General features: G+C 44.2%; 3 protein-coding genes across 4 annotated transcripts in view; 2 read left to right on the top strand and 1 right to left on the bottom strand.

Annotated features, from left to right (window-relative positions):
* LOC131885749 (A disintegrin and metalloproteinase with thrombospondin motifs like) overlaps positions 1-13,625 on the top strand; it is a 37,969-nt gene extending 24,344 nt beyond the window's left edge. The window contains exons 3-19 of the mRNA XM_059233891.1: positions 980-1,043; positions 2,990-3,204; positions 5,280-5,372; positions 6,682-6,936; positions 7,007-7,148; positions 7,315-7,435; positions 7,925-8,054; positions 8,121-8,263; positions 8,390-8,572; positions 8,641-8,805; positions 8,884-9,115; positions 9,193-9,323; positions 9,602-10,215; positions 10,984-12,664; positions 12,740-12,926; positions 12,991-13,342; positions 13,403-13,625. Of these exons, the coding sequence (XP_059089874.1) occupies positions 980-1,043; positions 2,990-3,204; positions 5,280-5,372; positions 6,682-6,936; positions 7,007-7,148; positions 7,315-7,435; positions 7,925-8,054; positions 8,121-8,263; positions 8,390-8,572; positions 8,641-8,805; positions 8,884-9,115; positions 9,193-9,323; positions 9,602-10,215; positions 10,984-11,153 (2,658 nt within the window). The 3' untranslated portion in view covers positions 11,154-12,664; positions 12,740-12,926; positions 12,991-13,342; positions 13,403-13,625. The remainder of the gene's footprint in view (positions 1-979; positions 1,044-2,989; positions 3,205-5,279; positions 5,373-6,681; positions 6,937-7,006; positions 7,149-7,314; positions 7,436-7,924; positions 8,055-8,120; positions 8,264-8,389; positions 8,573-8,640; positions 8,806-8,883; positions 9,116-9,192; positions 9,324-9,601; positions 10,216-10,983; positions 12,665-12,739; positions 12,927-12,990; positions 13,343-13,402) is intronic.
* Positions 13,626-15,277: 1,652 nt separating this feature from the next.
* LOC131885750 (protein cueball-like) lies at positions 15,278-18,181 on the top strand. The gene is made up of 5 exons (XM_059233892.1): positions 15,278-15,539; positions 15,606-16,002; positions 16,078-16,791; positions 16,858-17,197; positions 17,266-18,181. Exons 1-5 carry the CDS (start codon positions 15,470-15,472, stop codon positions 17,479-17,481), a joined length of 1,737 nt encoding a protein of 578 aa, XP_059089875.1. The 5' UTR covers positions 15,278-15,469; the 3' UTR covers positions 17,482-18,181.
* LOC131885747 (uncharacterized) lies at positions 18,079-27,558 on the bottom strand. 2 transcript variants are annotated; one of them, XM_059233890.1, is made up of 20 exons: positions 27,532-27,558; positions 26,734-27,062; positions 26,483-26,653; positions 26,127-26,405; positions 25,716-26,012; positions 25,148-25,611; positions 24,153-24,298; positions 23,782-24,062; positions 23,383-23,684; positions 22,670-22,853; positions 22,418-22,598; positions 21,959-22,140; positions 21,631-21,873; positions 21,169-21,534; positions 20,894-21,099; positions 20,352-20,601; positions 18,909-19,112; positions 18,588-18,756; positions 18,384-18,505; positions 18,079-18,242 (listed from the first exon to the last, which is right to left on the bottom strand). In XM_059233890.1, the coding sequence occupies exons 1-20, from the start codon at positions 27,551-27,553 to the stop codon at positions 18,195-18,197; spliced, it is 4,446 nt and encodes a 1,481-aa protein (XP_059089873.1). In that variant the 5' UTR covers positions 27,554-27,558; the 3' UTR covers positions 18,079-18,194. The 2 variants fall into 2 exon arrangements, with proteins under 2 accessions (XP_059089873.1, XP_059089871.1); XM_059233888.1 differs by having other exon boundaries at positions 18,079-18,248.
* Between the last annotated feature and the right edge of the window lie 6 nt (positions 27,559-27,564).

Here is a 27,564-nt window from a genome sequence, read left to right on the forward strand (position 1 = left end):
GACATGTCCCGGAAGTGAACATTGAGGCTAAATCGAGCCTCACAAGAGTAATAGCAGTTCATAGTGCACATCATCATCATCATCACCATCATCATATATGTACAGTACAGAGGTCGAACTCCTTCCTCGCCGTGATTTCCTTTCATTAATTGACGGACTCGTCAATGCAAGAAGTCGAAGATCACGATCTCTTGAGACGAACGAAGGGAGAATGGAAACCGGAAAAGTAAATAGACGCACATGGGGGCAGGATTGTCAAATCGAACCATTTCGTTAAGAGATACACATATACACAAACACGTGGTGATCACGCATTCTAGGCCCAAGAATGAGCCATTTCAGGCCTCATGCGTTGGTAGAGGTTTTTTTTAGAAATGAAGTCGTTTGCGTCAATGGAGCTAATGAAAGTTGGATGATGGGGGAGAAGTGTGACCAGCTCATTCGGGATGAGAGGTGGCCTGAATGCACTTGGCTATTGCTGGAATGGCCAGAATCTTAATTCAGGTTCATTTGACCGAGCCACCAACCCATCACATTTTCGAACCCGCAAATGGCTGTGTCATGGCATCATGAACTTTACGAACAACGAACCATAGCAACAACAGCAATAACAAATGCGAATCCACCTTCGTCAATCGGGATTGTCTGGATGTCAAAAGACAAAAGAAAACTGAAGAGGTCAGGGTGTTGGAAATAGCGTGGGAACTCTTGTGGGAACATCAATTACAACACTTTGTTTATCATCAAACACGTATCTACTGAACTTGCTTAAGTGCTCTTTACTACTGTAATTTAAGCCATCAACCACGGTATCAAGCATCCATCTGGAATGGAGGGAACGGGGGCTTGATTTGACAGAATCACTCTCTCATTGAATCCAGTTAGTTGTATGCCAAGAGACTTATTCTCAGCGAGTGGATCCGTCAATCATCAGCATAAGAACAATGTTTAACTTGACTTGTGCTTTTTTTTCTTCCAGGCTCACAAGCACATGTCCTTAGATGAGCTTAGAAGAATATTTCAAGTGGAACATCTCAACGAGGGTGAGTCGAAAAGAAAAATTCTTTTTATAACAATGAGGATGTCAACGGCAAGCATATCAACAACCATCAACGGGCACCTAAAACTCGATTTATGGTATTCCTCACGGTGCGATTTTGAGTGGCTTCAGACTAATTTGTAATCAAAGGGCATTTAAAGCCAATTTTGACATTTTTATGACATCACACGCATTTTTTTTCTAATGGTTGGAGTTATATAAAGGGCAAATCAGGCTTAAAAAGCAATGAAATACAATATATAACAGCCTCAAAAACAAATTTACAAACACTATTTGAGTTCACTGTGTACAGTGTTTGTTCAAAGAAAATGATACGAATATTTTTAAAAAAAGAAGTGCCGCACTGTCTGTAGCCGTTTCCTTGCCCTAATTTCAAGTATGCATAAAGATTTGAACAATAAATTTTGACAAAATGTCATGTTAATGTTAATTCAAAAAATTGTCCTAGAGAAAACACTTGTTTTTCGTGCTTATACATTTGAAGTGCCTTCTGAATTGATTGAGCTAGTAATTTGGAGTAAATTAACGTCCCTTTTTTTGTACATTTAACAGACCTATTGGGATGAAATGAGGTGAAAAAAGGCATTTATACTCCCATATCGAACAAAATCGTTTAACAGATATTCACATTATTGTGATATGAAAATGCATTACAACGCTTTTAATTGTTTTTGACTTTTAGGTTGTTTTGAAGAGCTTAGAAAAGCTTTTAGGACTTTATTCCATTTGAAAACAATTGCTCATGTTTTTTCACAAGGCTTCAATACTCCTGTGTTTTCAAATTAATCTGAAATCGCTCAAAATCTCACCGCGTCCAAATGGATTGAACTAAACAGGAAAGATGAGCCTGGTGAGGTCATCCTAAGGGCATTTGTATCTCGCTACTTGCAAGTACACTATCTTCAACCTATCTTCAACAATGCCACCCAGGATGACATGACATTTTGGCTCGTCTATGGTAATGGAATGAGGTTGAGGGAGTATGTCACCCGAAACATTTTGGTCGTCTCTCCTGCACTCACATATTCAGTGTATTTTTACTATCCTCAAGCAACCTCACCTGCTTTTGGGGGAGGATCGCCATCATAGCCTAGAGTAGCGTGCTTAATAAACACCTGACCTGTCTAGCAATGATCCGTTAAAATGACACCTCCATCCCCCTGCCTGTCCAATAAGTTTTACAATACACACATGGAGCACAAGGGGGGTTAGCCACGCGTTAGCTGGGACATTACAGTTGTTAACGCGGATGGTTGGTTCGTTAAGGACTCCTTCCTGGAGCCCACGAATCAATAACCCACCATGTGAGCGATCTCTGCTCTGTGAAATGGGGGAGGGGGGAAGGGCACCAAAGCTTTTGGCGGGACTTCCTCGTTGGACTAAAGGATGGTTCAATTATTTCACCCATAGAGAACAAACTAACGTCTGAGAGGGGAGAATGTGGGGAATGTCTCGAGGATTATCTTTTGTCTGTAAACAGTTCTTTATTACCCAGTTAATAATTGTAGACTTGGGTGGTTGGTATTCTCCATATGCCCGTGCAGTGCGTACTCTCCCGACCAAGATATAAAGTGTCTCTCAACGAATTATAATGGCTCTAGAACGACACGGTAGCTTGGCCAACAACCAATCCTCTTTTACTTTGGCTTGACAGAAGCAATCCCTCAATGAGGAGCATGTAGCATTGCGCGTAAATTACCTAAGCTCCAATGACCATAAAAGGCACGGAATCATCTTTGTTGCATGGTACAGAAGGGCTCATTCACTCACACAGGCATAAAGTCAAAATGATAATTCAGCCCCAGGAAATGCCCCCAGACGACGCAACACAACAAAATGTAGCGTTGTTGAGAAGTAACCCGAGGGGTTGTTTTTTGTCCTCTAATTTCAGATTTGAACACTAACACGGTCCCAATTTTCCCGTTCCAGTTCCCGACTATGAAATCGTTAAAATTCATTCAGTACGTCACTTCAAACGCGATTCGACAAATCCATCGCATCGCGTCAATCTCGAGACCCATGGGCGGCGATTGCAGCTCGATTTGGACCGGGTCCACCATCTCGTGTCACCGAGGAAGCCCGTGGAGGCGTGGTTTGCCGATGCCGCACCCGCAGTCAACGTCACCTACACACCCACTCCTCCCGTAAGAAGAGCCTTCTCTATTATTCGAGACATGCGTACACTTTGATCCAACATTACGTTTAGATCATGACAATTTCTGCACCCGAAAAAGGGTTTCGGGAATTACGAACCATAACTCAGTCGATGTACTGACGAGTGCGTACGTACTTGAATGTATGGCCAAAGGCCAGTTCTCATTTCTCAAAATGATGTGTTCCGGTCAAGAACTAGGGCGACATTTACAACGTGCGAACCGAATTCGGAGGATCGGCAGCTGATATACTTCAGTACTAGTGAGAGGGCCATTCTGGAGCGTGACCGTTTGTGTTCCGCACCTATTGGCCAAAAGTCAATTTTGGATGTCTTGAACCCAGCAAATGTCAATCGATTCAACCCAACGGTAGTTTCTTATGCATTGCCAAATCAACACCAAACCCGTGATCCCACCCGAAGAGCCCAGAGTACTTGTACTCAAGTGCATGTACAGAAGACCTAGTTTATTGTACATCCATAGCGGGGAACTTTTCTAGGTTCCCGTACGCAATTCATTTATTGTGCAATGCTCCAGTTGAACCCACTTCACTATGTGTATGTCGTACGGTACAATCGAGCCTGAGCGTTGCGATGGATTCGCGGCCAAGTTCGCAAGAGAATTCATTAGTTCCTTTCATAAAGTTACTTCCTCCTCTCGCAGTCTTCCCCATTAAGATTGAACGATTGAAATGAATTTGTTGGGCGTTCCTTGTGGTAGATCTCGATAGTTTGAATTGCTTGGGTACTACTTGTCTCGTTTGGATCACGGCATCGCTGATGTTCAAGATCAAAGAATTGGAAGTACGTCCCTCAAGAGACTCCCCCAAAATCACATAGGGCGAAACAATGGTGCTTCACAATAGAGAAGAAGTCCAGGATGAGAAGGGATATTTCAATCAGACTTCGTCAGCAACAACAACAACAACAACAACAGCAAAGAACTCGGGCTAACCGTTTTGAGCAGAATCGATTAGCTGTCTTTTGACTGAGAACACAACATCAACGACCGCAATATGTACAGCAACCCCTTAATCAGTTCGCTCTGAAAACTCACTTTGTTATCGCATGAGAAGAGAGATGAGCTCAACCACGAGTTTGAAGATTTTCAGGAAGTTCATCTCCTACCACTTCAATCTCTGTCCTTCAAGGAAGAGCCTGAAAAAAATCCCCTGCCCCTCAGGCAACTTTTCAAGTCTTGAGCCTTATCCAGTTTTGAGAATCACATTCTTGCACGGATTCTTCTCAGTGGCGATGGCAATCAGGGCAATGATGGTCATGATGATGATGAGGATAATAATAATAATGATGATGATCTGGATGATGGTGATTGGAACGGTGATCTGTTACAACTTTTGTCTTACAAATAAGGACAATGGTTAAACGGGAAGGAAGGAGTTGCCAATGAATGGGGTACTGCAAGGTAGCAACTTCGGACCATTGGGATCCATGCCTTATCATTGATGCCGTAATATATTTCATGTAGCCCCACCCTGTGATTTAACCGCACATTGATCTGCTACGTACCAGCAAATCATGTGCATTTAAGGCTTGACCACAACTATTCATTTTTCTTACTTCAAAATATGCAACTGCCGAGGTGTCACAAAAGAGACTCGTGACGACGGCGATGGCTGGGCTAAAGAACTTGTACCATCTCTTTAAAGGGCGCTAGTCACTTGAATGATGCATTCCTTTTATTGGTGAAGAAGATGATGATTGACAGAATGCGAGTTATTACTTCTGTCAATAGCAAATATACATTTTTACGGAGGGACACGAACAGCAGTCCGGGATTTTAGAGTCCATTTCACGCCCCATTCCTTTTGGCTTTGCCATTGGTTATGGAGACCTGCATTAGGGTTGTCAGTTTTTTGAGAACAACTAGTCAACGTCTTAAGCGTGCGTTAGCGCCAAAATGCCATCATTATTGCCTCGGTTTGATGATTTAATGATGGTTCCTCGCCTTGGCCGTACAGCAGCCAAAATGCCATCATTATTGCCTCGGTTTGATGATTTAATGATGGTTCCTGATTCTTTTTTGTTCATTTCTTTGTATGTTTTCAGGACGAGGAAGACATTGGCGATGTGTACCAAGATGAAATCAATCAAGCGGCCATGCTGTTGTACAAAGATCGCGATGATGACGCACTCCTGATGGTAAGACATGAATTTTATTAGACTGCTCATTGGGCAACTTGACCTGGAAGTGGTGAGATGGTGATGACGATGATTGGTACAAAAACATTAATTATCCACGTCCGCCGTCTCTTCATTTTTTGTCATTCTAAGTATCGTGGTAAATGACAAAGTCAAGGTTACGTTGACTACAGATAAAGAAACCTTCAATGGGTCGATGATGAGATTCGATCCATTTCATTGGCCCCCATTTCGGCTTGTCATTACGAACCATAAAACCCCCTACTATTCAATCCAACTCGAGCCTCGTTGAAAAAAGTCAAAATAGAAGAGATAACAAAATATGTATGAAGATCGCTTCATTGGGGACTGTTATAAATGGCTTCGCATTGGAGGCAAACCCATAAATTACGTGCATACGGCAACAGTTTCTTTTGAAAGAATCCACCCACTGTGTGGCGTCTTCTTGGGTGCCGCCATCTCATCCATCTGGAGCTTGATTCAAGTCACTCCTCATGATTATCCTCATTATACTTGACACACATGAAAAGCAGACGCCCCGAGTGTGATTCTCCGAAACTAATCTAGATTGGGATAAATACAGATTGGGGTTCATCTTTTGACCTAAGAGACACGGAGGCTAATGAAGATAATGACGATCCAGGAAACACATTGCGAACGAATCTCCAACCAATTTTCGAATCCAATCCTGGTGGGGGCAACTACCAACCAACCAACCAACCAACCAACCAACCAACCAACCAACCAACCAACGGCGACCCACTACAATGAATTAGTGTTGGTAGTTGGTACCCATGGCATTAATGGTGAAGTCGTAGGTGATGGTTTCGAGGCAACGGTTTCTTTGAATTGCAAATTGTCTTCTGCGAGCACCTCAAAACCAACCAACCAACCAACTAACCAAACAACTGGAGACGAAGAGGAGTGATTTATACGTTGACTGTGCAATTGTGCATCAACCGAGGGAGCTCCAAACAAATATTATGTACCAAGAACACCACGTACAATCAGCATCTAGTCCCAAACACGAGAAAAAAAGATTAAAAGTCGTCGTGATGGTCAATTGAATTAAGAAAATGCAATTCAGGATGCCATATTCAATTTGATGCTACACCAGGAAGACCTCTTCACGCATATTAGCATAGTCGTATATGATGCCAAGGTGGATTCGTCGAAAGCTCATCCTCATTCATTTGCCATTTTGCGGCCAATACGTACTGTACATACATCCAGTTAGCAAAACACAATGTTGTGGTTCATATGGATCGACTAGTGCCAATGTTTCAGCTGTAGCTCTCTTCAATTCCAGGATGGTACCATTGGCGACGAATTGGTGGTGAAGCCCATATCATCCGAGGTGCGTCGAATCCTAGCCCGAAGAGGCTACGACCGAGGCCAAGATGAGGGTGATCTGGACTCTCAGGGTTCGTCCCTGATGGACGATTATCTGTGGCCAACATTCCAAAACGACGACACGAGCGGCTCCAAAGCCCCAAAGGAACTCCACGATGATTACGCCTTCTTGGACGAGGATGACGAAGAATTGGAGGATGAGGACGTAAAGGTGGGGTCCATGCAGCCATTGCGGTGGTATGGAATAGAGATTATAACCGCGTGTGATGATTGATTTCTAGATTCGAAGTCCCAATCGAGTGCCTTTGTGGCGAAATTCTCGAAGGAGTCGGCGCTCTGAGACTCCGGAAAGCGACGTGAATGCCGACCTGCATATTGTCTACAAGCGTAAGGATTCGCACTTGGATCATGAAAGCGATTTTCGTAAGTGCAGTTGGTTAACGTGATTAGCAATCATAAAGGCTTGTCGTAAAATTTGATCTGGGAATCAATCACAACTCAAGACGATGTCGAAATTTCTCGACCAGAGGGCGTCATAAAGCAGCTGTACCAAATATTCATTATATATGTACGTACCATATTTGCATAGATTATATGGAAACGGACAATTTTCCAACCCGAAGCAAAGATGCCAAATCGAGGCGAAAGCGACAAGCACCCTACATGATATTCCCCGAGATTCTTTGCATCGTGGACTATGATGGCTACAGGTAAGTGAATAGCAAATGGCAGTATAGGTAGGTGTGCCATGCATTGAAGGTCAAGGTGAAGATTTTTGACAAGGTTGCAACCCCGCCTAACACTAGAAATCAGGGGACAAAAACCCTGGCAGACCTTCAGTAGTACGTAGAGGTAATTTATGAGCGATCAGAGGTACGTAATCTTCCCGATCTCTTTGATATCAGCAGCAGCAGCAGCAGCTACAACAACAACAACAACAACAACAACAACAACAACAACAGCATTAATAATAGCCACTGTACCACAATCAGGACCAAAAAAGGGGTTTGACAGAGGACAATCTGGAAGATGATAGGTCTCATATTAGAGCGTATCCCATCCGCCTCAATGTTGAATGAGGAGGATCGAGGAGGAGCACAATTGCCTTCTTAAGCAATTTCATGGTCGGAAGTGAAAGAATGCCTGACGCAATAGACAATGTTCGTGCTCCTAATACCATTACCACGCACGATCTTTAGGTTACACGGGAAGGACAATATCGCAATCAAGCGGTATGTCATCTCGTTTTGGAACGGCATCGATCTCAGGTACAAGCTTCTCAAGGGTCCGAGTGTGAAAATCTCCATCGCCGGGATCATCATATCTCGGGTAAGCCGGATCTCGAGCCCAATCAGATGCGAGGAGTGTGATTGATATTGGACGTTACAATTCTAGGGACGCGATGCCACACCCTATCTCGAGAGGAACCGGGTGGGCCGAGATGCCATCGACTCGGCCTCCGCCCTCACCGACATGGGCAAATATCTCTTTCTGGAGCGGAGACTACCCGTTTACGACATTGCCGTGGCCATTACCAAGTACGTACTCGGTCGTACTATCCGTGGCTGTTTCGGGGGTTCCGGGAAGCCAGAATAACCGACCAGATCTGAATCGAATGAGCCAGCCATCAATCACTAATTCCCGACACGAATTTTCCTCTCCAGATTGGACATGTGTCGACGCAAAAGTCGTCTGGGGGAATGTAATCGCGGCACGGCGGGTTTTGCTTACGTCGGAGGAGCCTGTGTGGTAAACAAACGATTGGAGAAGGTGAACTCGGTGGCCATTGTGGAGGATACCGGAGGCTTTTCGGGCATTATCGTCGCCGCCCATGAGTTGGGACATTTGTAAGGGCACATTCAGCTTTGTGCCGAGATGATTTGGTTCAATCTATTGTATTTTGGAATCCCTTCAGGCTCGGAGCAGTGCATGACGGATCGCCACCCCCCTCGTATTTGGGCGGACCAGGAGCGAACAAATGCCGATGGGAGGACGGTTTCATCATGAGTGATTTGCGACACACTTCCAAAGGCTTCAGGTGGTCGCATTGCACCGTCAAGCAATTTCATCACTTCCTCAAGTAAACGTCAAATTTAGATTTGGCCGACGATTGATCCAGCCGTGGAGTTCAAGCCGTCGTTATTTCTTATTCTTCTAGTGGGGAAACGGCTACCTGTATGTACAATAGTCCACATGAGGAGGAACCCTTGCCGAGAGTGTTGCCGGGGAAACTGCTCTCGTTGGACGCCCAGTGTCGCAAAGACCGTGGAACCAGTGCGTGTTTCAAGGATGACCGCGTGTGCGCCCAACTCTTCTGCTTCGATGCCGCATCCGGCTATTGCGTGTCCTACCGACCCGCTGCGGAAGGGTCACGGTGTGGTGATGGATTTGTAAGTTGGACCCTCCATCAAATTCAAATGGGGCTCTAACACCGCACGGCGGTAAATGATGTCATTCTTGTACGTAGATGTGTTTGAATGGCAAGTGCGTGCTCGAGCACGAGAACTCAGTGGACTACGCTGGTGACGGTTTCCTGAGGCGATCAAGTGAGGGGTCGAATTCGATTTACAGCGAGGCTCCCTCGAACCAGTCATCGAGGTAAGTGCGATAGCCATAAGGATTTTCTTTCCAGATGTCTCACAACTCATTGGTTGGGCCGTGCACTTGGCTAATATGTATATACTAGACTATGTTGGAACAAGGAAAGGACAATTCATTGTACATTCTCCGCCCTGGGGGCATTGTCATAGATTTGAACGCGCACATTCCCCATCCTGTCACTCGTATTTCTGAATATGACAATCACGTTCAAGAGCGCACACTTTATCACCTTTTTTGACCTTAATCACCCAACCTCTCCTACATTTCGAAACCAGGAAATGGTGGCATAAACTCGACGACAAGTCAAGTAGCTCGTCCTCTACCACCACCACCTCTACTACCACTACCACAACAACACGTACTACCACCACTACCACCACCACCACCACCACCACCACCACCTCTGCCACGGAAACGCGCACCTCTACCTCTAGTAATGCCTCTGATTCGGCCTCCTCTGGTGAAGAGGAGGGCGTGTCCGTCGTACTCGGCGTCACTCCCTCTTCCAAGTCTCGCTCGAAGCATATCGAGGCCAGTCCTTCAACCCTATCTTCCACTACAGAGCCGTCCTCCTCTGAATCTCCTAGTCAAGGCTCAGAGAACACGTCCCCTTCCACCCCAGCCACCACCACCCGCATCCCATGGTGGCGTCGCATTAAGAAACGCCCAACCCCCCGCCCCCTTAAGCTCTCCACCCCCTCCCCGTCTAAGCAACGACGGAAACCGAAGCGTCAAAACTCTGAGCAGGAGAACGACGATATCGACGAGGACGATGTTGATGATGAGAACCTAAAGACGGAGGATGAAAGTCCCGCCAAAAAGCAGGCGGGTTCAAATAATAAATCTGAGAGCCCCACATCCAATGCGAAGGATGACGTTGAGACCAGTGGTAAGAGCAACCGGATCACCCTACCAAACCCTTATTCGCCTTCCAGTTCCTGTCCCGTTCTTCATTGTTTCCCCCCGGCCTTTTCTATCCTTTTCCACTCCTTCCCTACCTTATCGTTGTCGCCCGCCTCCTCCTCCTCTTCCTCCTCTTCCTCCCAATTCAGTTCCAAAAGGATTGCTATTGATATCTCCCTACTAAGTGCTCTCAATTACTCAGCGAGTGACCCACTTGGCATTTCCTCATCCCTAGTGTCCAAGGCGAAATCCGAAGTCATTGGATGATCGGTGATTGCTTCCATACATGTCCTATCTTTCGTGTAGACCTCGTTAGGTCCATGCGTCATTCAGTTCACGTCGATCGAGTCAAGGTTTCCTGGAGCCTTGAATTTTTTTTCGATCGCTTTAACACACATGCACAATTACACATGCACATTCAAACACTCTCACACTTGCTTGATGATGATGATGATGATGAAGTAAACACAAATACACGCGCACACACACAAGGGGTACGTATGCATGCTCATGAAGTTCACAAACAAGGTCAATCCACCAATTTGGAGATTTGGAGAGGGTTCCTTGGTCTATCTACATTATGATTCTAGTCTAAACCCTAAACTCCGAAATGGTTTTGGGCGGTATCCTTAATCCGCTTCCCCGTCTGTCATTCACTCATCGTATTATTTTGTCACAAAACGCCTTCTTTATCCACCCTATGTGCACTTCAACCCGACTTGATTAATTCATGCCCTTCTCTGCCCCATTTCAGAAGAGTCCGACGGATGCGAAGACCGCATAAATAACATTGCCGGATCGCTATCGTGTCGGGCGTTCCTCCGGAGTTTTGCGTACCAGTATTGTCGCCACAAGTATATCCAGGAGAATTGCTGCGCCTCACACAAAGTGTTTTGCAAGGGTGCCAGATCAAGATTGGGATGATGAATGATAGCATATCTCTGATGGCCCTCGTGTCCTCTGTCTCGCCCTCATCATTGCCCTCAGTTGATCTCCAAGAGCTTTTACTGACTGATTTGAATTGAACGGAGCACATTTGTTGTCGACCTCACATCATAGTTCGTTCGCCTATGGTTCTCTCCGTATTCACTACTCACTAATCGGGGCTCAAAGCGATCCACAATGTCCCAGCTATTATTTTCATTATTACTATCATTACTCCTCCTCGTACTCCTTTACTCTCGAAATGCCATACATTGAGACACACCCAAACATACATTTAAGTACACGCCCACACGTACACACCCACATTTGTGTGCCTGATTCTTCCAGGCATGAAGGAAGCGACTATTACACTACTACTATTTCTTCGACAAGAACAAGAATATTAAAAGTCAATTCATGTTTGCTACAACAAAAACAGGACTAAACCAATGGTCATTCACGTGTGCCAAGGGTTGGAACGATACCAAGCATTATCGGGTCCCTCCCACCCCTACGCATTTCTTCATCATGACAACCATGGTTCTGTTTGAGTCCATGAAATCTTGAAGTTGCACCCAATGTGCCAATGCGCCTCCTCGTTCATGGTGAACCACTCGATTTTGTGGTACACAAGATTGGCACACATCCAGCCAATCATAATGTCCCCGCTCCTCCCCGCCCTCTTCCCTCCCTCCTTATTCCGACAAAACGCCCCATTCTCGAAAGACTAGGGGAAGACTGTCACTCCCATTCCCCTACACAATCAAAATTCCTAATCACGCCTATCCTGGTTCCACCCCCTCGGTCCACCCCGCCCTTCTCTCCTTGACTAGATGTCCCCTTTTCCTTTCCTTTGAAGACGTGCTGCGACGACCTATGAATTGTTCCCAAAAGTATTAATTTCGTTTCTCTCTCGAGGCACACCACCAACAGAAGGTGCCTGCATATATTCTGTGATATTTATGCCTATATATTTATGTAGATGAGTAGCAAACATAGGTTACCATCCAAGTGGGACACTATGAAGCCTTTAGGTGATCATGTCACCGATTAAATCTATTGAATCCGTGTCCTTTGAATTTGGATCCAGCTTGGACAAAGACCCGCCCTTACCTAGACCCCTTTCCTTCATCTATCAAATCCTTAACCTCAGCAGTATCTACACATCATCCTACGTTCTACCTTCAATCTTTTCTTTTTTTTAAACATATCTCTATGTCTCTGTATTCTCTTTCTTCTGTGCAAATAAATGAAATGGTCCAAAACGTGGTTCCTTTCTTTCAAGCTTCTCAAGGATGAAAAGTTTCCCCATAATTGAACATCAGGGTTTTTTCCGGGTCTCAACAAGCCAATCTTGACAAGTTTTGTGGTAATCCTCCAAATGGTTTCGGTATAAAAGAGCGCCACCCAAGTTCGGCATTATTCAGTTCCATCTTGATTCCTAACCTGGAGGTTTATTAAGCTCCATGGAATATAGCCTACTACTCTCTGGACGAATAACCAACTGCTTGGTGAGTACTACTATGTCAAAGCTACTGAACTTATTCCATCTTGGGTAATCTTACTTTCTTGTCCCTGAACTTTAGCTTTTCATATTGATCTTTGTCGTCACCTATTCTGAGGGTGTGGGCATCGGATTGGGTAAATCAATCCGAACCCTCGTCAAGAATGACTTCTATCATCCCAACCCTAAACTTTCAAGCCATATCCGATTTGTCAAATACAATAGCGAAGAGCCCACTCTTGGGCAACATGTTCTCCAAGAACAAGAAGGTAATTCTATCTAGACAAGCTTTTAGCTTTTCCAAGGACCACGTAATGGATTTCTCGTTCTTAGGGTTCCAAATCGAGGAAGGTTCGGACGAAGAAGGCCGAGTCATCTACCTCGAACGCTACCCCTTCGACCAAAACACGGATCGAAGAGTCCACATCCGATATGATTACCAACCTTCCGCCAAGGGCCAGGAGGCTATCGAGACGAATCAAGGGCAAAATCACCGGATAAGGTATCTCAATAGCATCATTGACGATCACCAACGAGCCGACGCGTTGAGACGAAAGGAGTTGCTCGACTTCAATAGTCAGAATGTGGAATCCCCCCAATTCCTCCGAGTTGGACCCCAACCTGTGCCGATCGTTTTGAAGCAGCCCCAAAGTGAAAGTGATAATATCGTTTTAAGCAGATACAGGTATCTGTATAAGAATTTCAGTTAGATTTTCTCGGACTAAGTAACCCTGAACTTGATTAGATTTCCGCTGGACCCACCGCCTATTGACAAAGAGGGACCCTATGATCATTTCCCAATCTCCACCAACAAAGGTGCCTTTGAAAAGCAAATCCCTCCAATGCTGACAAGATACTACGGCTAATTGGTCAACTTGTATTTCTTCATATCTATTCTCCCTACTCTCTCTCCAAATAATTGTACATTGTGCTTTAATTGATGAAAATATGTATGTGTGTTAATACAACTCCAGACTAGTCCCTTCTTACCCACTGGAATGGTTGATTCTCTCATGTCAAGAATGAGGAAGTAAAACATGCGTCAGTCTGCCAGCCATTCCAAGAAAATCACTTCTTTAGGTAGTACATACGCAATGTTCCTTCTACTTCAACCCTGTGGGGTTCAAGAGGACTTTTGCTACTTCTTGTGGTTATCCCAGGATTCGGCGAAGTCAGAGACTCATCCTTCTTTTGATCAGTTACTCAAGGGCCCCTTCAAATCAGGCGTACGCTCATTCTTACCGTTGGTCATCGTTCAAAATCAAGGCAGGCCTTGTTCTGAGAGCATGGTTCATTCTTTGAGAGCATTTGAAGAGGCCTCTTTGGACTGTAGTTCGAATATTTTGCCCATGCTATGTCAGTTCAAAAAGGGGGATTTTCCTGTTCTCATTAAATACTGCGATAAGAGTTTTTCCTTGACATACTTTACCCGAGCCAAAAAACAAGCCGATGTCTCATCAGTCAGGATTCAGTCGTCGTCCATGAGTTGAGAGGATCAGCAAACATGTGTCAAAACTCGATTTTGTGGGTGATGGTGCTGCTTTCGGGTCAACCCATTCTTGGTTTGCCTGGCAATGTTTTGGCTGTGAAATCGACCATATTTCAGCTTGAAAACCTGGATTTCCCTTACTCTCTCGTGGTGCGAAACGGAAATGTGTCGGCAATACCCACCCATGATCTGAATCCAACCACCAGGGACCCTTGGTTCCTCCTGAACTTGGGTCAAGAGGGCTTCATTCATATTTGCTCCCTGGGATCCGGAACCGGAAGCATGAAATGTCTGACTTCTAACGGGAATGCGTTGCAGCTGATTGAAGGAAAAGGAAGTCCGTGGAGGAAAGTCGTGGTTGAGCAGAAAGAACCCCATGAAGAGATTGTGATATTAGAAGAAAGGCAAAGTGACTTGAATAGGAGCATATTGTGCTTAAATTTTGGCTATGGTAGAGAAGGCCAGCACTTTGTGCTGATTCCTCAAATCATGGAGTTCAAACCAGGTCAGCTTGTGCCAAACAATTGCAAATTTGTCATCAAATCTTTTTAGTGGCGTGCCAAATGAATTTACTCGCGTCAGTATTATTTACAGTATTGTCAAACTCCTCACAATGAATGCTAATTAGAAGGCAGCCAATAAATTACTTTTTCAAAGCAATGAACTAGTTTGTTGTTTTATGTCAAGGTTAATGTCTATTAAAAGGTTGGGTGACAACACCAGTACTATAGGTGGATGGGAATCCTAAATGAATCAAAAACGAAGTCAAGGTAAAGCACTAATTGCGTCGAATGTTTCCGACATGAGACATGCAATATCTCCATGATTTACCACACGTGATCAACCTGTCGTAAAATGGTGGAAGATTGCGAGAAAACGCGCGGACTTTACGCCTTGCTTTCAGTCACGTGGCTTTCTCAACAGGGTAGGGAAATGCAGTTTGTCTAGCCCTTATTGTGCTTTCAACTTTGTCTCTACTTCTCAACAAGTAGAAGAAATTTCTTATCCTAGTTTACATCAATATTTCACTCTGACGCGTATCTGTATAAAATATAACTAATACAGAGGAGGAGGGGACACGATGGATGATGTTCAAAGGGTTTTGGCTTATCAACCACCCAACTCATTGGTCACTCTGGTTTTATGAGAAAGCGTGCATGAATGACTGACTGAATGGCTGCCTTAAGGGAGTGAACTGAAGGGCATGATGGAGGCTCGGAGGTCTTATTAACATGGAGGCTGGAAACTCAAGAAAACAATCAATTTAGCCAAAATAAAGACCTAACTTCAACTTCCAAAACCACTGCAAAACTAACTTCCATCATGTCTTTACTCCTCACCTCCATCCTTTTACTCAGTTCATGGACCGTACCCAGAACTTTGGGGATAAGCGGTGAGTGACCAGGCAAGAATGGTGTGAATGATCAATTGAAGACTTATGATTATGTACTCGTTCCAGATCTGCTTTTCATTCCCACTGGAAAGAGTATCAGTATTGTGGATCTAAAAGGACACCCACCCCAGACACTTGAACACAATCGCATTGAGCTTCCCTCCTTGGTCACATCCGCCATTGTCTTGAACGAATCGGTCTTTTTGGCATCGGTCTTCGAAATCGGGAAATCGGAACTGTTCCTCGTTCACACTGGACAGGAACCAGAGCGGATACCCCAAGCCTTCGGACGCATTTTGGATGTCACTTACGAGCCGTCATTAAATGTTGGCTATGTTTTGGAAGAGTCACAAATCTTGGAGTTCCGTTTTCAAAGCGGGACGATCGGATCTTTTCGGAAGGTGCTTACATTTCCCGCAGAGGAATCGGAACTTAAGGCCTTGGCCTTTGATCCCTGTGTCAAGTAAGTTAGCCATACGTTATAGGTGATCTAGAAGGAACCGATGTGACAACGTTTTTTTTGCCTCACTTCCACTAGACGCCTTTTTTGGTTGAATATGAAGACCAATGCCATTGAATCCATGATCGTGGACCAACCCGAATCTCGCGAGGAAGTGCTTCAGAGTCTGGTCCAACCTAGCAGTTTTAGCCTGGATGTTCACGAAAAGAGATTGTTCTGGACCGAGACGGCCAACTATCAAACTTCCATGTTCACGTCCTTCTACAATGGGAGCTTCAAACAGGAGTTCTGTCCCATTCAAGGCTATGATCACAAACCGTTTTCCCTGACCCTCAACCGAGAGGTCTTCTACTTGTCGGATTGGCGAAACATGGCCGTGATGGCCATTTCGCGAAGCGATCCATCTTGTCAAGCCAAAGTGTTAAAGCATTATCAAAGTCGTCCCATGTCTTTGGGATTGGTCAGAGATCCCGAGACGCCCTTGAATTGCGAGCAACAGTTCCAAGGGACCATGTTCCACCCTTCTCCTAAATACTCGACCGTGCCCGATTATGAAGAGCCGGAATGTCGGAATTTCTGCTTAAATCGGGGCCAATGTCACCTCACAACTGCCAGGGTTCCTACTTGTCAATGTGCGGGCGATTTCACTGGACGACGATGTGAGATGGACCCGTGCTTTCAATACTGCTTAAATGGCGGAGAATGTCAAATCGATCCAGTGTCATTCCAACCCCGTTGCATTTGTCCTGAGGGCATTCACGATGCCAGATGCCAGAAGAATATCAATATCACGTAGGATGCAAACTCACATTTTCTTGATAGTCTTTATCGTCAACGTGTTTTGAATCTGTGTTATAGAAATCCTGAAAGGATGGAATCCGACCCATCCGCGTTAGATTTATCCGCGACCAACAACGATGAAGAGAGCAACAGCCTTCTCACCACTTTCATCGTGATCTGTGGCATTCTTCTGCTTGTCAATCTGGCCTTGATAAGCGTGATCGTCCACGTGATCCGGCGGAAACATCGGGAAGGTCCGGTACTGCCCAAGGTCGTCTCCAAAAATCCGGCCAAACACAGAACCTTCTCCGGCCCAAAATCCGGTGCTAAGAGCGAGAACAACCCCGGATTTTGCGATGGAAAAAGCTCCGTCATGTTGGACTTGGAGGACTGCTGTCAAATGACCTTATGTCACCAGGTTCGGTTGCTTATGGCTTTATGTTCATTGTTGGAACCTGTTGTAAATTAAAAGGTTTCTCTCGTTAGCCTTGTGTGGAGGCCACTTTCAGAAAGGCCAACCGCAGGGGAGTGTCCGCTTCCAAATCATCCGCCATTATGGCCAGCCCAAGCCGATCCTCAGGCAGTAATCCATCCCAACGAGAAGATGAGCGTGGACTAATTGAGGATCATGAAGGCGCTGAGGACGACGAGCTCTCCGCTGCAGTGGGCGCTCTCCAAGGTCAAGGTATTTTCGCCTGGTGAATACTCGATGAATGATATCCGAGGAGATATCACCCTCACCGACCCGGAAACATGACAGTGGACGATCCCACCTCAAATGAAACACGCATTTTCCTTCGCCATTGAATGTTTGAAACAGCTCCAAGTTCCAAAACGCATCGATTCATTCAATCACCAAAGAGAGACAGTCTATTTTGAATCCCGCCCCCATTGCCGTTCTAGACCAAAGTGTCTTCTTGCTCATAAAATCATTTTTAGACCAAAGTCGAGGATTTCGATCATCCGGATTGGTCTCCCAGAGAGACTCTGGAGCCAATGCCGAGATGCCATGAACCAAAGTACCTTGTAGTTTATGCGAATATTAGCTCTTCATATGAAAAAAAAGTCGGCTTTAGTCTCCTAACTTTATCATGATTTCAAAAAATCTCTGTGCTGTGCAAATACCCCCAAAAATGTGATATTTTTGACCGGACTCGGTCCGATTAGCAGAGTGAATTATTGCAATCGGACGCAGATCTCAGACAAGTCAAATAATACATGTTGAAATACATTCAGATTAAGGCATCAAACACGTTTCCAATCGATTTCTGCCTCAAAGAAGATGACTGGAAAAGAATATACTGTATGTACTCTTCATCTTTATTTTCCAATTCAAAAATAGGTATCAATTTCGATTGAATTTAAACGCTCCAATGGTAATAAACTAGTGAATGATACTCGATTTCGTTTCCAAATTACTCCGGTGTTCCTGGGAGTTTTTCCGTCATTCGTCTTTCCACTCGCTTGATCTGAAAAGGTGCAGAATCACGGTCCAAACCTTTTAAATACGGTATTCTATTTCAACTTCTGTTTAGCATTTAACATCATTCACTTGGATGGCTAGACTGAAGAAGATCAAGATCGCTTTGGGACACGACACTTACGATATCCTCGGAAATCGGTTGGGTTTTAGCCAAATCCTCTTTGGAAGGCTTCTTATATCGTGCTGGATTATTCGGCACATCCCCATGTTCTCGGTCAATAAGAATTCCCGAATCCACACTCTCTAATTAGTCCCGGGGAAAAAAAATCATATCAGTAATGCCACGATTCCAGAGGTTAGCCGAACCCTTAATTCAAAGTATTACTGGATTCCTCCTCCAAGATCTGATCTCGTTGCATGTCGCTGTAGTTGCTATTGGAGGGTAAATATGGCGCCGGAACGGGCTTTCTAGTCCCTCCATAATTGACCTTGGTGCCCTCCAACGAGTCCGCAAATTGGAACGTTCGATAAGTTGGTGGTTGGGATCCCGAGTTCTGCAATCAAGACGGGGATTTAGTGCCTTTCTTTCCCCTATCGTGATGAACGATGAACTATTGAACTTTGAGTGAGGGTCGTTTGTAAAAGGTCCACCAAGCATTGGCAAACAGTGCTAAGAAACTAGATGGGAAATAGGAGCAAGCTCTACCATGAAAGGCTTGACTTTTTCGGTGCGTTTTTTGTTCTTCAAGACCACACCCACAATGATGAGGATGATCACGAACAGAATGATGGCTACGGCCACGCCTGCGATGATGTAGAAGATCTTGGTCTCGCTCTCTTTATCCCTGACTCGACAGGAATCCATCACACATTGGGGTTGCAACGTCAATGGTCGGCCTTTTTGGTCGGTCTGCAAAAATACAATTGGCGGATATTTTACGGGATTTTGATCACTTTTTAGTGTAACTTTAAAGATTAATGATTGAAACAATTTTTCACGTCATTAAGACAAAAAGAAATCATTATACAAATGCTATTATTATAAAAGGCTTTGTCTACGACATGATCATTTATGGAAATTTCAACCTCTATTTACTATGAAGACATACAAGTATATGGCAAAAAGCAAAAGAGAAAAATCGCCGTCAGGTTTGAGTCTTTTTCATCTGGATTGAAATAAATTTACGGTACATGAAAAGGACAAGTCATTTCAAACTGTTTGTTGATGTTACCCAAAAGTATCAATAAAAAAAAATGTACAAATCGTCATTGTTGTCATCGTCAAAACAGTAAGCCTCTTTCAGAAACTTTGCCAAGAGCAATTCGTGATTAATCCTAGGTCTAACATACGCCATTAGACTATTTGCTAGTTGAACAAATATTGGAATATTACTAGCCTAATGCCCTTGGGCCTTTCAATGAATAATGAAGCTAGATTTTCTCAGTTGACCTTTTGCCTTTCAATATTTCCAGCATGTGACTTAATGCTTTGTTTGGCCTTTTGAACTACATTCAATCATCCCATCCTCATGAGGAATAAACCCTAACCTCAGTGCAGAAACTTGATCGCATCTACTTCCAGAAAGGTCAAAAGATTTAAGGCATTATTGAATACAACTGTAATCATAACTGCTGTGACATTTGGTGCTTTCATAATGTTTTGAACGAGCCAAAATATGGCCAATAGTTCGGAATTGGTTAGCAATTCGTAAGGGCGGCTTTACACTAGGATGGAAAACCGAGATTGAATCCGGTTTGAGGGTTGAAGTAGAAATAGTACTAGGGCGAGTTTTTGGTATATGAGTCTTTTTGTTCGATTTGAGGCCTTCTGTGAAAGACTGGAGCCCTCTGCTGGACTCAAGTCTTTTGCCGAACTCGCCCTAGCACTAGTCCAACTTCAATCCTCAAACCTGATTCAGTCTCGGTTTTCCATCCTAGTGTAAAGCCGCCCTTTGCCTTGCCTTGAGCAAGACCATTCAAAGCTTTATACATAATAAGTATTTAAAGTAGCATATAAATCGGGCTGACAGCTGTTTTCTTTAATGATACACAATCGTGCCAGGGTCTTCCCTAGTTATATTGGGCGCCTGGAAAAGAACTGGCGTACTAAGCCGCCAATTGACAGGTGTGTTGACCAATGCTTACTTACCATTTTGACTTCACCCCGCTCAAATTTCTGAGCCAGCTCCATGTAGGCCTTTTCAAGTTCGGCGCTCTCTTGTTCGTCGTACCCGACGATTTGCATTTTGACCACAGTGCTGCCTTCCCAAACCTCCACATCTTGGATATTGGACACGTCAGTGGTGAGCAAATTCGCCATTTGAGTTCGGATTGTCGTGATGAAATGGGCTTTATCCTCCTCATTAGGCCCCACCACCTCATAGTAGGCCTCAAGGAAGCTGCACAATTTTGAAAACGACATCAAATGAATCAGTCAAGGATGAATGAATTTATTTTGGCTTATTTTGTGAGGGATGTGGAGTCCTATCAAATTGACTGACAACAAATTTGGACTGGCAGACCGGGCTAGCTCTTAAATTAAGGGTTAATCTGGGGTGCATAACAAACAGTTTGCACATCGGGGCTTGCATTATATGAATCGAAAAAAGTAGATCCGAATGGCCTTGGTTCCCTTTCTTGGTGATCAGTGGGAGCTTTGACCAGCTTTAAGATATTCAAAGAATGACTTACGTGATGGTAATGGTCTCATCAAATACTCGCACTTCATTCACTTTGAGAGTCACGTCCTCGCCGCTTCCAGAGCTAACTAGAAATACAGCCACGTAGCCTGGAACACTACAGTCACAATTCACCGTAGCTGTTCCATCCGCTTTGGTCACGAATTCTTTGGTTTCGCAGAACTCCGAGGTCCAGTTGTCGTTTTGGAACACCATGCACTAAAAATATCAATCGTACTATGTGGATGTGCTAGTACTTGCATGTCCTTTTCTACATGCAGAGGTTACCGTGAGTTCGTAGCCAGTGGAAATGGACGGATTAGTGGAACGTTTTGGCCGAGATGAACCTGGATCTTGGGCGTCCTCGTTGACCTCAATCTCGATTTGAAGCGACCCACCCAGATCCTCGTTTTGGTACTGTTCGGTGAGATCTTTTCCGGATTGTGGGTTCAAGAGACGGATATCATGGATGTCGCTTCTCATGGGAGGCCGGGTCAAATTGAACTTTTGCGAAGTGGGCGTGACGTAATCCTCCTCATAAAGGGCGGTTCCAATGCACAAGCCTATACAAGGAGCCTGATTGGAGTCTGCTTCTTTGTTGGAATGACAATTCCATTCGGAGAACTTTTGAATCGCACTATCATCCAAGTTGACCTGCAATGGTCCCATAAATAGTTAAGGCCGGTTTTTTTTTGTGAACGTCTTCCACGTGGGATAATCGTTTTTGTTCTTTAATCAATCATTTGATACCTGGCTGGAGGACAATCCAAAAGCAAATTTCTCCTTGTCGCCTTCGATGAATTCCGTTCGTTTCATGGATATTTCCAGGGTGTCAGTCATAATCATGCGTGCGTCTGATTGAGGCGTGGTTCCACGACACAGGTTCTTCATGGAATCGGTGTGGATTTGATCCAAGAGTTCCTTCATGCTTTGGATTTCGCTTTGGATATCTCCTCCAATGGACATTTCGGCAAATTGAAGCACCACTTCCATCTACGATGGATCAGATATCTCAGATATTAGAGCTCCAGTTCCAGTTCGTTCCATGAGATCATGAATGGGAGTTTAGGTTGTTTACCTGTTCTGGCGAGATGATGCTATCAAAGAAGGTGAGAATGTTGTGCTGACCTTCGCTTTGTTCCAAATTTCCATCGCTTCGCTTTAATCTTGCCAGCTTTGATGTTAGGCGAGGTAAGACTTGGAATTTGGCCGTAGACGAGAAAGCTCGTTTTCTCCTTAATTTCTCTTTCAAAGAGGGATCTAAAAGAGTAATATACCTTTCAATGACTCGAGGCCCAAGTTTGAGTAGGGTTACTCCAGAGGCTCCGGGTGTCAACGAGAACGAATCTCTTGATCTTCCCTCGTTATGGGCAGACCCAGTTCTACGTATTTAGTATGCATGCCCCGTTATCAAAAAAGAGGCAGGGACCCTGGAAAGAGTTGTCTGTTGGGGAAAGAAGCCCCCGGAAATGAGATTTTCTTTTTTTTTCATCCTTTTCCGAATGATCTCTGAACTATTTGGAAGGCACAATACTACCTTCTTGGAGGGACTGGAGTTTCTTCTGCAAAGTTCCAAGGGCATCTGATAGCTGCTTTCCAGCCCAAAGAGCATTTCGACGTTCATCCGCGATGGTCTCGTCCTTCACGTTCCAGCAAGGAGATTTTAAAAACAAATCCAACATTGTGACAGCAATGGGAACGTCGCTCGGGACCAAATCCTAAAGAAATGGTTCCATAAAAGGTCCAATTTGGGGGAGGGGATCAGACTGTGGTTTATGGGATGACAGACCTGTGTGAATTCCGCAGTGGCCTCTCGAAATGTGCCAAATTGTAAGGAACACACTGGAACTTTATACTGGTTCCACACATCCTCATCAGCTTCCGGTATGCTCAAAACAATTCTCCTCATCAAGCTGAGAGCCCTCAAGGGTTCCTTTTGAGAAATTTCGTTCGCCACGGCGATCCCTAGTGACCTATTTGAAGAACGAAGAATGAAAAAGACAAAAAAAACACTTCCACTTCATTCTCTTTTCGTGGGGAACAATCCATTTTTGTACTTATGCGTTCCCAAACGTAATTTGGTCATTTAAAAGCATTTCTAGCCATCGTCTCAAATAATAAATACGCCGAGGAGTTGGCCAGTTGATTCTGTTTAATGGTCAATGGGAGCAAGAATGTGCCTAACCAATCCAGCATTTGAGTTGCATTCAAACTGGTCCTTGAGATACTATTTGGCTAGAAGTGACTTTCTGCGAGACCAAAAACTTCCAAAGTCGAGAGTAGCTTCTTCTTAGCGGCCTTAGAAGCCTTAGGGCCTGTCTTAGCTTACCGTCCTTCACACGCGAGTATCCTATCTAACTATCTTTTGTGTGTGTGTTGAGCAAGTGTTTGGACAACGACTCAAACAAGCTTTGAGAGTGGACCACCCAGTTTTCATTCAGTTTGGAACGAAAATACTGCAGCAGTAGTAGCTGGGAACTGACTAAAGCGAAATGTCCGTACCGGATGGTTCCATCGTCGATCTGAGCCTTGTCGACTTGAATAATATCGTCCAGTAGGAGTTGATCGCACACCTCTTGAAAGGTACATATGGTCACCAGGATCTGAATTTTACCGGGTGATGCCAAGAACTGAAGCTCGCTGGCATCGGAGCCCAAGAATTCGTCCAAATGAACAAAATTGTTCGGGGACAAGGAAGCTTTGTCGGCATACTCGACGGTGAAGATGAGCCCGTCCGCGTTCTTAAACGAATGACAATCCAAGACGAAAGTCGTGTTCAAGGCCACACCCTCTTTAGGTTCAATCTATAGGAAAAGCACAACAACAAATGATGCATCCTATGCTTGCGGACATGCATATGTACACTCCGGAGTAACTTTGAAAGGGTGTTTGATACGATACCTCGCATGTGCCTTCATTGGGTGGTTCCAAAGTGGTTATGACAGTCGATGCGTCACTAATACCCAGAAGTGGATTCCTCGCGACCAATCGAAATTTGTAGCGGGTCTTGCCTTCCAATACGCCCCCGGGGATCACTAGATGGAATCCCCTTTGACTACTCGTTCCGGTAAAGCAAACGACTTGAGCGGACTTGGTATGCTCTGACAAATCAATGAATGCGAAGCCTTCGGCAAGAACACATTCCCAGTGGACACACGTGCCTTGAGACCCGGTTACGAGAGCTGCACCATCAAGTGTACGGATTATAGCAATATGTACCTACAGATGGCTTAACCTTCTTCCGAAGGCACATTGAAATTAATGAAAACTACCTTTAATGACGGTCTCTTCCTCGGGGTTCGTGACCGAGTCTCTGGCCGCCAATTGAATGGTGGCGACTTTGCCGGGTTTGATTTCCACCACCATCTTGGCGCAATTGGAACGCGAATCCTTCGTGATGCATAGTTGGAAGTTGTATCTAGTGAAGAAGGGTGGGCGATATTTTATTGTTATGACCAGGGGTCGGAAAAAAGGTTCATGATTTTTGTCAAAATAGTGTTTGCTTTTAGGTTATGAAATTCAGCTAAAATAAGTTCCAAAAAACGTAAAAGTGTCTTATAAAAAGTTTTAAAAAAAGGTTGTAATGTGTTTGGCTATTCAAATACTTTGATCGTTTTCAAGGCAATATTTGTTTCACTACTATTTTTCACGAACTTCTTGCTCTTTGAAATCGACGAAAAGTTGATTTTCAAAGCATACTCATATCTACAACTTCTAGGTGAAGTTCATATTTTCCAGTCTCTAATATTTTCAAGCATACTGTAATCAAGAATGGTTTGTAAAATCATTGCCATCATTGTGTGATGATCTAAGTGAATTGTGTATTAGTACAGTTTTCCGACTAATAATTGATATTTGTTTGAATGAAATGTCCACCTAGGCTCCAATGATTTGATTCAAAGCTATAACATTTATGATTCAGGCCATAGTAGTGCTAAAACAGCAAAGATACAAGTTACGGCTCAAACTAATCCCAGTCCAAAAGGCCTATGACACTCTTTTTGCCGCTGGGGTTAAGAAGATAATGGAATCATCCTAAATCTTCAAAATCATCCATTATTCAATTTGATTATTCAAGCACAGATGGTATTTTTTGTGCATATAGAGCAGTAGCATTTCCTCCTAACTGGATGTTTTCATCTTTGTTATGAAAAAAACTCGCAGGCTGTGGTCGTTGAATTTGCTGATCATGCAGCGGCATCAGTAACACTAGTTTGCCCTTGTTATGACTCTAGTTTTTGATGAAATCATATGCTTTTGTACGTACCTTCCAATGGCCAAGGAGAGCCCGGGTAAGCGAACTAGTTGTCTGGACATGCTTTCTTTGAATTTTTCTTTCAACAACATTGGGGATGTGGTTGATTGATTGTTGCTAGCCTCGACGTCGAGAGCGTAGCAAGGTTGATTGGTTAATTCATCCAAGCAGAACCAATCGAAGGTAAGGTTTCCCGATCTGTTGTCCAGGTCGCGAGATAGCGATCCATCAAGAGTGATTTCATTCTGAATTCCAAAAGTGAGCTCTGAGGCCGCAAACTGTGCTTTTAGACCCAAGCTCTGGACCGTGAAACTCAGTTGATTTTGAAAGGAGGCCTCTGGGTTCAGTTCCGGGATCACTTCCACAAAGAAGATGTACTCTCGACCACCTTCTAGGCTATGTTTGGGGATCCGCAGCTTTTGAAGGTCTTGGTTGGCCAGATTGAAATTGATTTTGCCGTCGGTACTCCAGAAGAACTGGAAAAACACATTGGCCGTCATTAGCCTCGATTTTTTTCACGGAAGACGTCAAAACATGAAACTGTATCACAGAACACATTTCTTTAATCCCCCAATCTTACCTTCCATCGCTCACTGGAAAGGGCAGTTGAAGGGTCATCGGTTCCATCGGAGCCACTTCGTTTCCTTTGGAATTTGGAACAATCCTTCAGCATGGCTCGTAGGATGATTTGGCGATCAGGGAACACTCTTCCTGCGACCAAGACATTCACTATATGACTTTGGTCGGCGGAAGCGACAGTAAAAACGGTTTGAAAGATATCATTCATGCTGGCATCCAGCAATGTTGTGACGTTTGTTGTCGAGATATTTTTGGACAAGCCTCGTAAATTGAGCTTGTAGGATGCCCCCGGATCAAGCTGGCAAAGAAATCATGATTGGTATTGAGCTTTCGGGAGCAGCACATTCTTAGTTGAAGGCGAAATTGATGGGTGCTTTTTGGCAACCAGTGGCATTTCAGTTGCGAAGCTTACCTCTTTGATAGGAATATGGACCAAAATTCGCTCGTTTTTGACCTTTATTTTCCCTTGCTTCTTTCCCTTGTCTTTCTTCGTCTTCTTCTTCGTTTCCTTTGAGCCACCTTTTCCTTGGCGTGCTTTCGTTCCATTTTTGTTGATGTTTTCGTCGATTTCGCCAGCTTCATTGGCCACCTCCTCCTCCACCCCCTCCTCTACATCATCATCATCATTTTCATCGTCCATATTTTCATCTGAGTCTTGGCCTCCAATTGTGAGCAAACCATTCAAAACCACCTAAAAGTCCCAAATCAAAATCCTCCAGTGTCGCTCCCTTACACTAATAGTAGTTACAGGACAGCTGTTCTTCTGACCTTGGTTTCATTGGCTCGACCTTCACGGGACGATTCCAGGTTCTCGGTTATGGCGTATTCAACCCGATCCCCTGGCTGGCCAAATGACTTGGGGGCTCGAGATTTGATTTTCAGAATGGATTGATAGCAAACGGAAGTGGGAACCGACCATGAGAAGTCGCCCAAGGATCGCTGGAATGGCAGGGCGGTTAGTAGAATGGCATTGTTCGGGACTAATCTCGCATGAAGTCGTATTTTGAAGTGCGGCTTACCCCTTTGTCATCGTCGTCTTCCTCTTCAGGGTCCTCGTTGTCGTCTTCATTGGGATTGGGAAGTCGTTGGCTCTTGACATTCAACACGGTGCCGCTGGATAACTCATCCGAATAGTCGATATTGGCTCCTTTGGCTCGAATTCCGTTGCCTTCTAAGAATTTCAATTGGAATTCTTCCAACGAGCGCCAAGAGGAGGATGCAGATGTACTACTGCTAGTACCATCATTCCCTGAAGGATCGATCACTTCACCCTCATTGGAGTTGGCTTTCCAATTCAGCTTGATTTTTAAGCGATTGGTCTTGAATCGGCATTCAATGGGATCCACAGCTGTTCAAAAAATGAGGTCGAACATCCAATTGTCTCTTTAGCGAGAGAGTTACATGTCATGAAAATTTGGACCACTACACGCCACATAACTAAGTAGCGCTTTACTAGATCATATCTTGATTTCTCAATATAAGTGCTAACTATGTGTTCTTCCAATTTCTATTGAATAGACTCTTTAGGGTTTGTTATATTTTTTAGGTACGCGTGTGCCAGTTTTTTTCGTAGGCTAGAACTCCATAAATCAACAAAACTAAATATGTTCCTTATGATTTTGCGAACCAAAAAAAATGCCATGATAAATTTGGGTATTTCCCTCAAACTTTTAGAGGACATCATGACCATTGTGTATGTGTTTCGAATTTTTCAATTTACCAATGAAAGAAAACATACTATTTTCCTTTTTCTCCAGTATAGCATATGAAACGGGGAAAAATGACTTTTGAGCAAACTTTGAAAGCAAATCACTCACCAGGTAGTTGCAGAATTTGCATGGTATCTGGAG

This window comes from Tigriopus californicus, chromosome 8 (assembly GCF_007210705.1).
Source record: "Tigriopus californicus strain San Diego chromosome 8, Tcal_SD_v2.1, whole genome shotgun sequence".
Taxonomy (NCBI): domain Eukaryota; kingdom Metazoa; phylum Arthropoda; class Copepoda; order Harpacticoida; family Harpacticidae; genus Tigriopus; species Tigriopus californicus.

Bases quoted from the DNA above. Each gene is read 5' to 3' on its own strand.
- LOC131885750 (XM_059233892.1), top strand. From the start codon at position 15,470: ATGTCTTTACTCCTCACCTCCATCCTTTTACTCAGTTCATGGACCGTA. The intron at 15,540-15,605 runs GTGAGTGACCAG...TACTCGTTCCAG, and splicing joins CAGAACTTTGGGGATAAGCG to ATCTGCTTTTCATTCCCACT. The intron at 16,003-16,077 runs GTAAGTTAGCCA...CACTTCCACTAG, and splicing joins GCCTTTGATCCCTGTGTCAA to ACGCCTTTTTTGGTTGAATA.
- LOC131885747 (XM_059233888.1), bottom strand. From the start codon at position 27,553: ATGCAAATTCTGCAACTACCTG. The intron at 27,063-27,531 runs GTGAGTGATTTG...TTTTTTGAACAG, and splicing joins GCAAATTCTGCAACTACCTG to CTGTGGATCCCATTGAATGC. The intron at 19,113-20,351 runs GTAAGTAAGCAT...GTATTTTTGCAG, and splicing joins AGCGGGGTGAAGTCAAAATG to ACCGACCAAAAAGGCCGACC.